The sequence below is a fragment of the Hibiscus syriacus genome, unplaced genomic scaffold (assembly GCF_006381635.1).
Source record: "Hibiscus syriacus cultivar Baekdansim isolate YM2019G1 unplaced genomic scaffold, ASM638163v2 tig00112738_pilon, whole genome shotgun sequence".
NCBI lineage: Eukaryota > Viridiplantae > Streptophyta > Magnoliopsida > Malvales > Malvaceae > Hibiscus > Hibiscus syriacus.
The window spans coordinates 1623361-1636639 of NW_024063392.1; the positions used below are offsets into that span (position 1 = coordinate 1623361).

At 34.3% G+C, this 13279-nt stretch overlaps 1 protein-coding gene across 1 annotated transcript; it reads left to right on the plus strand.

Annotated features, from left to right (window-relative positions):
• The first annotated feature begins 4259 nt into the window (after positions 1–4259).
• On the plus strand, positions 4260–8361 carry LOC120182785 (protein AIR2-like). Its single transcript, XM_039187653.1, has 7 exons — positions 4260–4676; positions 6023–6169; positions 6262–6423; positions 6933–7094; positions 7199–7315; positions 7586–7768; positions 7882–8361. Exons 1-7 carry the CDS (start codon positions 4320–4322, stop codon positions 8275–8277), a joined length of 1524 nt encoding a protein of 507 aa, XP_039043584.1. The 5' UTR covers positions 4260–4319; the 3' UTR covers positions 8278–8361.
• Positions 8362–13279: the final 4918 nt, after the last annotated feature.

The window sequence follows — 13279 nt, forward strand, 5'->3', positions numbered from 1 at the left end:
ACGGCGAGGAGTGCAAAAGGGTGGCTGCCGAAGGGGAATGAGAAGACACCGTTGCAGCTTTGATACTTCTGCATGGTTTGCTTAGATATCGCTATTTTGGGGGGTTCACAATCTATTCTGAAATGTATGATACAGAGGCCAATCTTTGCTCACGTGTCGGTCCCAAGGTTTCAAACCTTGTTCTGCCTTACTCGTATAAAAACTCTGTTTTGAAAACCTGACCCCAGTTCAATCGGTTTAATCGGAAATCGTTGCTTAGTCCAGTTTAATCTAAATCGGTTGAACCGCTATTAGTGAACCGGCCAGAACCGCTGAACCGTTCAAACCGGACCGGCTGAAAACCGAAAAAAAAATCGGAAAAAATCGGAATTTTTGTTTTTAAAAAAAAAATTAAACCAAACAACGTCGTTTGTTAAACGAGCCAAGTCGAACTCGAGTATTGCTGAGCTCGACTCGAACTTGAAAACTTTAAAAGTAAACTCAACTCAACTCAAACTCACAAGCTAAAAATTATCAAGTTCAACTCAAACTCGAAATATAATATTAAAACTTGAACTCAAAAAGGCTTGAACTCAAAAAAAAATAGAAGCTCGATTGAAACCTAAAATTCGAGCTTGATTGAAGTTAAAGAATAGTTATATAATTATACTTATATAATTTTGTTATGATTTTTTTAACCCCAAATTTATTTTTTAATTATAGTTATATAATTATATTTATTATTTAATATGTTTTACCTTAAATATTATGTTGTAGTTAATTTGAATCATTTTGTTTCACTTGATTTTATGGTTTTTAACTTATATATGTTATGACTTGCTTTGAATATGACTTGTGATATAAAAAATTATTTTTTATTAAATATTTTTTGGTATTTTTATTTAATTTTTTAAATAATTATGACGTCGTCCGGTTCTTCCGACCGGTCGGACCGGTTCGACCGGTTGAACCAGTAAACTAGTAGCATGACCGATTCGCTAACCGATCCGGTTCTGAAAACCATGTATAAAAAATACACATGTGACAAAGCTTAACAAGTTAAGAGTTCGCTTGAAAATATTTTTTTATTGGTTTCAGGTAAGTGGGTATCATGTGGAATAATATTTTAAGTGGGTCTCATGTAGATTAAGGGGCTGTTTGTTTGGCTCTGAATGAAACCATTCAGTGCTGAATGATTCAGCACAGAAGTACATTCTGAATGATTCAGCACAGAATTACATTCTGAATGATTCAGAGTCATTATCAAACAACATGTCACATTCAGAGCTAATTCATACAGAGCCTCTGAATAATTCATCATTTGAATCATTCAGCGCTTAATCATTTTGAAGTAAACAAACATCCTCTAAAATTTAATATTTTCATAATGACTCATCATATCAAGATGACGAGTATACTTAAAATTTATTTAATTTTTTATATCTATTAAATCATTTAATTTTTTATATCTATTAAATCATTTAATTTTTAAAAAAACTTATAAATCCTGTCATGTCAAGGTAACAAGTTTATTTTGAATTTTAAAATAAGTAGTCGTTGTTCAACTGGTAGCTTTGAAATTTTAAAATATTAGTTGTTGAAACTCGTAATGTCGACATGATGAGTTTCAACGGATATAGTTTAAAAAATATTAATTTTCGTAGTCTTGATGATATCGATGAGTGGTCGAATAATAATGACGCGGTATTCGTCGAATACGTTGGAGTTGTCCGCCTTGATGGTCTTCGTCTTCATCTTCTTTTGCTTCTTGAAGATGAGGTGTACTGAACGTTACTCCACTTTGAGATGCACTTTCGAAATATGGTGACGAGCTTATGGTATTTGAGGCCGTCATTGTCTTCATTGACTCGATTTGGATATGTTGTTGATCATATATAATATGATCTCATTCACCCTCACTCGCTTATTTGGTCGAAGATGCTTGGGTGCTTTGCATTACATCCCATGAACCTCCAACCCAATTTAACTAAGTCTCCGTTGAAGCATGATATGGAAGATAAAAACCAAAACTAGTATGGGATGTAAAATAATCAGCAAAAGCAGAAGTAGAAGACGAAGATGATGATGGATTCTTGGCCTTTTGTGAATTTGGCCTTTCCCCGTTCACATTCTTCACTCTCTTCCAATGCAGTTAAATATAATTTCCCATTTGCTTTATAAATTTTGAGGTAGGGAGAAATGTCGAAATCAAGGTCAATGTGTGTAATCTCGTAACGCATAGAGACCGATAAATGACACTGATTCCATTGGTCAATGTAGACAACATATTTCCTTGGTCAATTATATTTATATTTCCCACACATATCAATTATATAGAGCGCATACATATCAAATATTTGCGTAAGAATCAATTGATGAGACCTAAACTATCGCAAAACTTTATCTGCGGCGTGAATCTCAACAATCGTAAAGTGTAGCAAAGGCGTAACGGCACACCACAACTCCGACCCTTCAAAAAATCCTGGTGACAGTAACCGGTAAGCCTCATCATCAAAATGCGAGATCCAAAAAAACTGAACGTGCACAATTAATAAAAGTTAGTATATATTAATTAATTAATTATTATTAATTTTTAGTAATTTAAAAATTAATATTTAACGCATGTTGATTGACGATATCGATTCTCATTCGTATATCTCTTTTAGTTGCATCTGACAACTTAGTCTTGGTAATTTTATGTCGCCATCTAAATAATATAAAAATTAAAAAATCCCAAAAATAAATTTAAAAATTTACTAAAAAAATAATGTTAAAAAAATTACCTTGCAGCGAGAGAAAACTCAATTGGGACAGTTGTAATTGGCGTAAAAAACTGGAACTGGTACCATGCCTATGATTGTAGTAGGACTAGACAACCCGCTACATCCACTTTTTGACCTTGTTCGACAATTGTAACCTTGCAAAGTTTTCGGTATAAAAAAGTCAAAATTACCGAGTCCCAACTAGTATTGCAACACTAAAAAAAATTCTCCAATATCATAAGATACTAAATGTGCGTCAACTTACCATATTTATCTGGTAACAATATTCCTGTAATAAATTGGAGCAGATAATCTTAGGCTGCAAAAATCACCTCAACCTCTATCACATAAAATTTGAACTCTAACCAAGTAATTTGTATCTAGTACCGCTCTAGAACCTCTGATGTTGGCATCTTTCCCAAAACTTGGTGAACAATTCCGAATCGGTCGAAATTATTGTGCCTCACTACCGTCGCACCATTAACCGGAATACCAAGTTGGTAAGTGACATCATAATTGTCACTTCACTACTTGGAAAATGGAAAGAATGCGACTCCGGCCTCCAACGTTCAATGAGAGTCGTAATCAATGTCGGGTTCACCTTAAAACCATGCAAAAATGTCGCTGAATACAACCGGGTTGCTGCAAATCTATAATCCGTTGATGCAAATCTCTAAGACGTTCCTCGTTGATGAACAGCCCGTTCTTCTTCCGGACCGAGCTCGAGCGAAGAAATATGAACATCATCGAGGTGCAACATTTCATTGTAGTTAGATATTTTTCAGAAATTTTTAAAATATTCGATTTTTTTTCTTAACAAAACACAATAAAAAAACATAAATCCCCTATTTATAATCCCAATCCTAACGTTCATAAACAACTATATTTTCAAAAATATGACTGAACTCGTCACCGTGAAAAGTTTCATGATGACTATTGCAATCTGCCCGTTGTGCAACAACTAGAAATGACTATTTTTTTTTTTTAAATTCAAGGCAAACTCATCACCATGACGTGACAAGATTTATTTGCAATATACCCGTTGTAACTGTTGTGCAACAACTAAGAATGACTATTTTTTTGAAATTCAAGGTAAACACATCACCTCGACGTAATGAGATTTATAATTTTTTTAAATTTTAAATTATTGAATGAATAAAAAAAATAAATTTTAAGTGAACTCGTCACCTCGACATAACGAGTCACAATAAAAATATTAAAATATTGACCCACATACCTAAAACTATTAAAAAATATTTTCAAGTGAACTTATCACCTCGGCATGACTTGTTCACCGTTTATTGTAGAAAATACCATAGATAGCAAATTAAAATCTCTGTTAGCTATTGAGCTAAATAAATTCTCCGCTTGGGTATTGGAAAAAAAACCTTAAAATCCATAAATGCTGGATCTTTTTAGTGGGCTTTCTAGCCCAACTTTTATTTTCAAATTTGAAGCGCTAATCCAATGCACAAAAAAGTAAAATAATACAGAAAACCCTAGCTTCCTTTGCACCGTTTCCGATCGTTCCTTGTAAACCCTAATTTATTAAGAATTTTACATTAACTAAATATCTTCATGGCGAAGAAGGGCAAAGCAAAGTCGGCAAGAATTGAGATCGAAGAGAACGAATCGGGACTGTTAGATTCAGAATCATTGATGGTACTAAGCAGCAGTGACGACGAGGAAGCCAATGAAGACCTAAGCTTGAAAATTGTCGAGAAAGCACTATTGGTGAAAGCTGCGAGGTTTGATGAAGGAAACCATGGCGCTTCCGATGACAGAGGCGTCGTTTCAGTGGTGGACTTGGCCCCCTCGTCTTCTCGCAGAGGTACTGATGTAGCTGGTACAAGTGGTGTTGGTGAAGAGGCGGATTTGGATTTGAAAATTAAGAAGAGTGTTAAAAGGAAAACGAAGAAAACGAAAGTTGAAAAGGTTAAATTTCCGTTTTTTCTGTTTCTTTTTCAGTAATGTTGGTTTGGTTCGAATTTGTTACTTGAAAAGTTAGTTTTAGTTGAATTTGAATTGAAAAATTGATTCTTTTAAATACGTGGAGATGATGAGATGATACAATTTGTGAATCATAATTTTGTTGAACTTTTGAATATGATTTGAAGTGTTGCGAATTTTGAAAGAAATCGGGAATTACTGTATCTGTTTCAAAGTTGGGATCTTTTGAATATTATTGTTTTGCTATGGCAATTTGAATTCTCGCTGGTTCTGCTTGGTTCTTTGTTCAACCTATGTCATTGAAGAATTTTTGGATAAATATTGTTGAAGGTTTGTTGGCATTTTTGGTAATTGTGTATGTTTGCATTTGGTTGAATGTTTTTGGACAGAGTTTTTGAGTAGGGTATGGTCATTTCTGTGTTTATGTAGTGTAATGTAGTTCATTGCTGAGATGGTTGTCAATGCGTTTTGGTGGTATTGTATTCTTCTTGTACTTGGATTTTATGCAATAAAATTTTAAGGCACTCTTTTCCTCCTTCCGATGTCCGTTGAGACACTTTTGTTACTACGGTTATGGAGGGGGTTTTTAAGGAGGCCTTCCTATTTATAAAAAAAACCATTTTCTGTTTTTTTTTTAGTTTAATTAGTTCTTGTTTTTTGTTCTGTTTCTTTCTGTGAGTTCGTTGCGAAAGAAAAATTGATCTTTTCCCTTAAAAAAGCGGATCTTTTGTTTTTCCCATTTATTATTTATTTATTTGATAGAATCTCCGCTATAGATTACAGTTTTTGGTGACATCTGAGTTTGTGGTTGTTATTCACGTTTTAAGATCTTGAAGTATAAAGACAGTCAAGGGGTGATGGAGTTGGTGCTCTGATGCACTCTCAATGCTCAAATCAGCGTCTTATAGATAGTTAAAGATACCAAGTAAAGTGAGAGAATGAAAGAAGGGTAAGGAGATACCTTTTCTTTGGGGATGCCAGCTTGCCTTTGTATTTACAGTACACCCTGTAATATATGGGCCCAACTTTCTGCTCTGGGAAAATGCGGGAAAGGAATCATACTTTTGTTGAACTTTGTAATTCAAATAATGCTACTCTGGTCTGGTATGCTGGATGTGGCTTCAAATAACAGTTTGAATTGGACTTCTATTTATCAACATTGCTTTTATTGCCATGATGGTTTTTATTAAGCTGGTTATGCATTGTTTTTTTTTTGTTGAATGAGTTGAATAAATTTTGTACTGCATTCAATCTCGCAGCATTTTATATGGCGAAGTTTTTAATTCAATCTGCCATCTGTTATGAGGAAATTTTTGTTTTGGTTGCACCAGGTTATAGAGGATGGAGATAATGCTGAGATGATAGACAAAGCTGAGACAGTTGAGCAGGCTATTACGGCTAAGGCTGCAGAGCCTGTTGAATCTCTTGATGCAAATACTGTGGACAAAGCTGACAATATTGTGCTCCGAAAGCTTCTTGTGAGTTAAATATTTTCTTTGAACGGTAGTTTAGAAGAAAGTTTCCCTTGATGGATTGGTTTTTAGCATCACTTTGATATTTCTTCTATCAGCGAGGGGCCAGATACTTTGATCCTCCAGATAGTGCTTGGGAAACATGCTATACTTGTGGCGAAGAAGGGCATATGGCAGTTAACTGTAAATCTTCTTCAAAGAGGAAGAAACCATGCTTTCTTTGTGGGAGTTTGGATCACGGTGCTAGACAGTGCTCAAAGGTATAATTAGAAAATTGATGTGAAACTTAATGAAATGTCATGTACCATGTCTTTTAACTTGTAGCTTTTTTTTTTTGAAATTTTCAGTTCCTATTTCTGGGTTGGAAGTGGTGGGTCCTTTTGTTAGTTTTTTCTCATTTCATAATTGGAAAATGCAGCTATTAGAAGTTACTGCAAAAATTTTTCCTGGAAAATAGTTAGACATACTTGTTTCTTGCCTTTATAAATTTGGAATCTTGGCAGACTGTTGATATTACAATGATACTTTTTAGTGGTTAAGCAAATAGGATATCTCTTAGCTTTCTTGTATGCTTTAGCTCTTTGAATTGTTTGTAGATCCAAACGGTGGATGCGTCAATTACCTAATATTTTTTTCACTTTTCCTCGACTTGTTTGACTTCAAATGGAAACTAGCAAGTGGTCCTACTGGTGATTGTTAATAGCTTGTATTGAGATTTTTAATGAGGATCAGTACTATTGTTGTGCTTATAATTTTAATTTCTTTGTAGGCACAAGATTGCTTTATCTGCAAAAAAGGTGGTCACCGTGCAAAAGATTGTCCAAACAAACACAATAATGGCATGAAGTACGGTAATATTTGTTTAAGATGTGGAGGCTCTGGGCATGACATGTTTTCATGCAGGAATGACTATTCCCATGGTGATATCAAGGTTTCTTCATGTTTCCTACTAGTATTGTTCATTATCATCTTTTCCGTTTTTGCTGATTGCGATTTCCTAATTATATTACTTGTGCTTTTCTCCTCTCAAATCAGGAGTTACAGTGCTATATCTGCAAGGGTTTTGGCCATTTATGTTGTGTTGACTTTGTTGATGCCAAAGTAAGAGAAGTTTCCTGTTACAGATGTGGCCAATTGGGTCATACTGGTTTGGTGAGTTCTACAAGTTAGGCTCATTATATTTTCAGAATTAATAGAACGTACATACTGTTTCAGTTGCAGGGAGATTGTTTGCTTATCTGTCCGTGAACTTAATTTCAGAATATTAACTTTCCAGTTGTCCACTAGTCTTTGAACAATCATTTTCATGAACATTCTTCAAAATATTTCTTCTTTCATTCACGTGATCATATTTGCATTTTGCATATGTTCATTTGTTATAGTTGTTAACTGTGCCATTTAACATGGGAATTTTTTCTGCAGTCATGTGGTAGATCATACAGAGAAACAAAAGAAGCCATTGATAACGGGTCACCTAGCTTATGCTATAAGTGCGGTGAAGGTGGACACTTTGCGCGGGAATGCACCACCGGCACTCCATCATCTAGCTTATGCTACAAGTGCGGAGGAGGAGGACACTTTGCTCGGGAATGCAGTTCCGCTAAAGTAAATATCAGTACAGAATTAAGTGTCGGTCCATTGTTCATTTATGTTTTTTACTTGCGGGATAATTTTTGTGCTTGATTCGTTACTGACAAATGCTATTCTTTGTGAAACAGGTTGTTAAAAGAAATCGTGAAGATGGAAGACCTCGTAGAGAAAATAGAGAGTACTTGGGATACAAGTCTGCACCTCATGACCAGGGCAAGATCCGCAAAAGGAAAAAGATAAAGTACGAAGAAAACAACTTCAGTACACCACGAAAAGAAAAACAAAGAGGTGGTTGGATTACAGAGGATCCCGGAGATTTCTCCAACAGGAAGTTGTCCACAAGGAGCCATTGGAGTTCTCCCAAAACCCCTCCTGCGGAGGGACGTAAGAAGTTGTCTTCAGCTTCTGGTGATCGTAGGACAGGTTCTCGATCATCTAAAACCAGAAATTCTCATAGATATTCGGCATCAAGGTTCAGCAATTTCGGCAATGATGAACCAAAGAGGGGTTACAATTGGTGGTAGGATCATTGTCATTATTGAACTCATTTAATCAGTTTCTTGTTCTCGTTTTCTAAATATTCATGGGGCTTCATTGTGTGTGTTTAATATGAAAGAAAAGGAAAGATTACAATACATAGGTGCTCGTGCTCAGTTTTAAGTTAAATGTTCGCCTTCCCTAAAATCAAATTAGCTTTTCAATTTTAAAGCATATCCTGCTTTATCTTTCCTAAAATCTCTTCTTTTTGTTGTTTCTCTAATTTTGTTATTCAAGTTGTATGATTGAATTGCTGTTACTTTCTTATAATAATATAAACGGATCCTGCCAAAAGTAAAAATGGGTCATTTCTCTTAATTTCTTAAGATCAGTTTTTTTCCCCTCAAAATCATTCTTCACTAACCTATCTTCTTCCAATTAGATAGATAGTGACATGCATTGAATTAAATTAATTTCAAACCAAATTGGCTGAATACATAAATAATAAAAATTAAATATATAATCATATTAAATTTATTAATTATCATATTAATTCTTTGGTTAAGCGTTTATGACGAATGCTTCGATTAATATTATCTATGATTGATAAAATTAAAATCTTGATACTCAAATTAAAAATCTACTCAAAATTAAGTGGACATAAATATACTTTGCTAACTAAAAAATGTGACAAAAGGAAATTTGACCGTTCAACCCGTCACCAGCGGTTTGTTTAGTTGTAAGATACCTTAGCCCATAAATTCTCCTTTTCCCAGTATAAAACTAAGAAAAGATATATAGTAGCAGGGCCAGGATGTAATTGTTCCATATTTGTCACTCATAATAATAAACTAATCCCCTGAATACGATACCAAAGTCCACACCACTATGTTTCACTAGCCATGATTCAGCCACTGAATATCTTCTTCTCCGTCAAGCTTTCAAACTTATCCTTTATACTTACCTCCACTGGGGTAAAGTTAATGCCTAGAGTTTTTGCTTTCTCCATCGACACCTGAAACACCGGCATACCTAGCTTCTCGTCTGCACATCTGCCAAAATTTGTAGCAGTTCCGGTTAACCAAGGCTACATTTGACAAACAATCCTTGCCACTCCCAACATTGGACAGCTATTAAATCTCTGTTACCCGGATTTACATTTTCCTTAAATTGCTTATCTCCAACACTTGTGCTTGATACGTGGTTAGACATGGATATGGCGAAAACACGTTTCATACGACACGCGCTCGTAAGTCCAGATAGCATAGACAAAGCAAACAAAGCTGAGACATTATTGAAATTTAGTTGCTTCTGAATGGTTAGAATTTTACGAGCATGATTTGATGCTCATATACTCGAGACTTACTTGCCAGGAAGACAAAGAGCAGGGTAAAGCTTGCGTAAAACCTGCACAACTTCCGAGCAGTGCATACCTCTCTCAACTAAAAAGTATCTTGCGCTGAAGAATTCTCAAACGCTATTACATGTGCGTTTCAACATCTATAACATCTATTAGTCGATAAGTTGCGTTCGGATATGTTTCAGGCCCTGCACCGAATAGTGGCAATGTTAGAGCTCGAGAAGTTCTAGATTCCTCTTACATTTACAGCACATATATTTATACTCAAACACTGCTTTTTGTGCACAAAAACAAGAAATAAGCTAAAGCAAAAGAAATAAATCTCAGTTCAGTATACAAATATTTTATTCTCAGGTAAGTTTATCAGCAATAGTTGCTAAAATGGATAATATCTGGTCTGCTAAATCTAGAGGGATAGTACTATTTATAAGTTTCAAAATCGGTTTCACGCTTGTATTAACAGTTGGCTGTAAGACAGGCCCAATCACCAACTCCGGATGTATCGAAACCATGTCGATGCCATTATCTTTTGTAAACTTCCAAGCAGCATCCTCGGCTAGCGTCTTAGAAAGCACATACCAAAGCTGATGACAAGCAGCAGAAACATTGATAAACAAAAGATTCTATCATGCCTCGAAATGTTCCTTTCTGCAGCAACAGGAATGGAATTGAGTACGCCTAAAAAACGATTTGAATTAAGCATCATATTAGAGTGTAAAACCCCTCACTTCCCACAAAATAAAACCATAACAGAAACAGGAAGGAAAAGGGAGCCAATAAGCATTAATATTAAAGATTTGCAGTTAGATCAGAAGGAAATAAAATAGTTTAACCATTTCACTAATGATCTTCTATGTTATAGTAATGTCTATATGTTGATGAATCAGCGGATAAACAACGAGCAAGAAAAAAGAACAAAAGGGAGTGTTTCCGTATGATTCTTAAGAACACTGGGCTAGCTTTGGGCTCTTGCTCAAACTGGCAGTATGACATCATTTAGTAACTTAAGAAAGCTAATGCACTTATGCTCCACATGTTTTGAACATAAATATATGCTATATGAGTTAGTCGATTTGCATACCTTTGATTTCTCACAGTAATTGGGATCCGAGAACCAAGTTTCATCGTAGCAATATTAGGACCATAACTCGTGTATCTAAATTAATTGATAGATTAAAATCCATAAATCTTTTTTAGTTGTGATCTTCTAAAAAATAAAGTTCCCTTTAAGTATAAACTCTCTGATGAGGATAAAAGTAAATACAAGATTTTCTATTTTTTGGGGACCACAACCCCTTTATATAACTGATTTAAGAATCAGTTATTGTATGTACTTATAACTCTACCCCTCATAGAATTATAAATATAACTTTAATAATATCTACACTTTTATTTTCATGACACTTCTAATACCTTATGACTTTATAACATAATTGATCACTTAATTTAAGTCATATTTTATGACAACAACATACATTATAAATATGTGTCCATAATTATGGATTTTAATCCAACAATCACCCACTTGGGCAACATCTTGATAAATGTATAACCTTATGAGCTCAAAATTTGTTATCATGCAATATGTATTCTATAATAATCTCGCCCATCAACTATATCCATATAGAATCAAAGTGGCATTTGCCATATCAATCATGACTAGACCCATCAATGTTCACATATACAAACACAGTCAAATGACATGATCAATCATGGAGCGTAGCATGGAAATTACATGCGATGTGAACCACACATGTCTATTTTCAACTAGTCCTCTTTAAACATTAGTGAGATCAAAATTTACCAAAATCAGAGAGTGGATATGTAACATCCTCAATACCGGGTTAGTGACTAAATTGTAAAGTCTCAGAATTTGGTGGTTAAAATAAAATGAATGAATAGTATAAAGATTTACATGTAAATTATTGTGTAGGATGGAATTGAAAGGAATAAGAAATGGAAGGACAATAGAGTAATTGAAAGGAAAAATAATTAAAGATAGGATAAATATGTATATATAAGGATACACGTGGGTGGAATGGGAGAAAACACCCAAGGCTTCCAGAGTTCTCTTCTTCTTCTTTCTTCCTTGTGCGTGTGAACCAAAGCAAAGGTAAGATTTCTGATTATTGAGTTTCTTGTTAAATTTAAGATTGGTTTTTGATTATTAGATGATAACTAAGCTTAAGGAAAGCTTAAGTTATCTTAACATCAAAGGATGATGGAGTTAGGAGAGATTTAAGATTTGAAGTTCTTAAATGAAATCTTGGAATAGAGTTCATAACTAGAATTGAAAGTTAAATTTGATTTGTCATCAATCTAGATACGAAGTGTTAAAAGTGGAATTCAAACATGTTGAATTATTGATGTAATTCTTGAATTGCATATGAAGGATAGGATTTGGAGGTTTAAGATGAAATAAATGAGTATAAATTGGTTTAAGGATGTGTACTAGAGTTAAGAATGAAAAAGGGAATTAAATATGAAGGATTTAATCCAAAATGAATGAATTTTCGGGTTCAAAAAGATGATTCTGGGCAGAGTGCATCGATGCATATTCATAGTGCATCGATGCATCAAGGTTAAAACCCAGAGATTGTTTGAAGGTGTATCAATGCACAGGTAGTGCATCAATGCACTCTTTTAAAATAAAAAATCGAATGCAATTAGTGCATCGATGCATAAGGCATGCATCGATGCATCCCATTAATAATAAAACATCGAATGCATTTTATGCACCGATGCACAAGTAGTGCATCGATACATACCTTCATTAAAAGAGGAATTGTCATTTATCTTAATCTAAAGAGTGAACCATTAAAGTATATTAGCTATAATACTCATATAGATCCATGTGTGATTATGTAGATACTAAAAGTAAGCTTATTCTGAAACGATCAAAGGATTAGAATCGAATCAAAGCAAAGCTAAGGTGAGTGCATACTATATGTATAGTATAATGAAATAAGACTTGTGATAAGTCTAATCCCTATATTGATTTTCATAGTACAATAGTTGTGAACATGCATACATGATAATTATTGTAATACATGCATAAGGCATATATATGTTAATGTGATTGGATAAATGAGGTATATATATATGAATAAATCCAAATACACATGTGATATGATATGTGATATGAGAACATGACATGAAGTAAGTGACATGAGCTACATGATCATAAGAGAAATAACATGAGTACATGAACATATGCAATATAAGAATAATGCCCATAGTATACGATATGAGAGCTATAGGTGTAATTGGCATGCCAAGAGTCGAGGGTATAATATTCTTTCGGGACGTAGTCCTTCGGGATATAGTGGTCCTACGAGACATATATAACAGTCCTTCGGGACGAATACTGAACTAAGGTTCGGTGCCCCATGAGGGAATTGATACGAGCTGTGGTGACAGCATTAGTGCACAACCTCAATGTACTCACATACCTCTATTCTCAATAATATACATGGGCAATTGAATTACAAAGTGAAGTGAAAGTGGTACAAGAAGGTAAGTTTCGTACATGTATGATATGATTATATATGTTATTGTGTAATAGATACATGCATATTGAAATGTCATTAAGGAAATAGTAAGAATGCATATTCATGAAGATATTGTTGCATATTTATTTATTGCCTCACTAAGTATATGACTTAGCGTGTAAGTGATTTACACGTAGG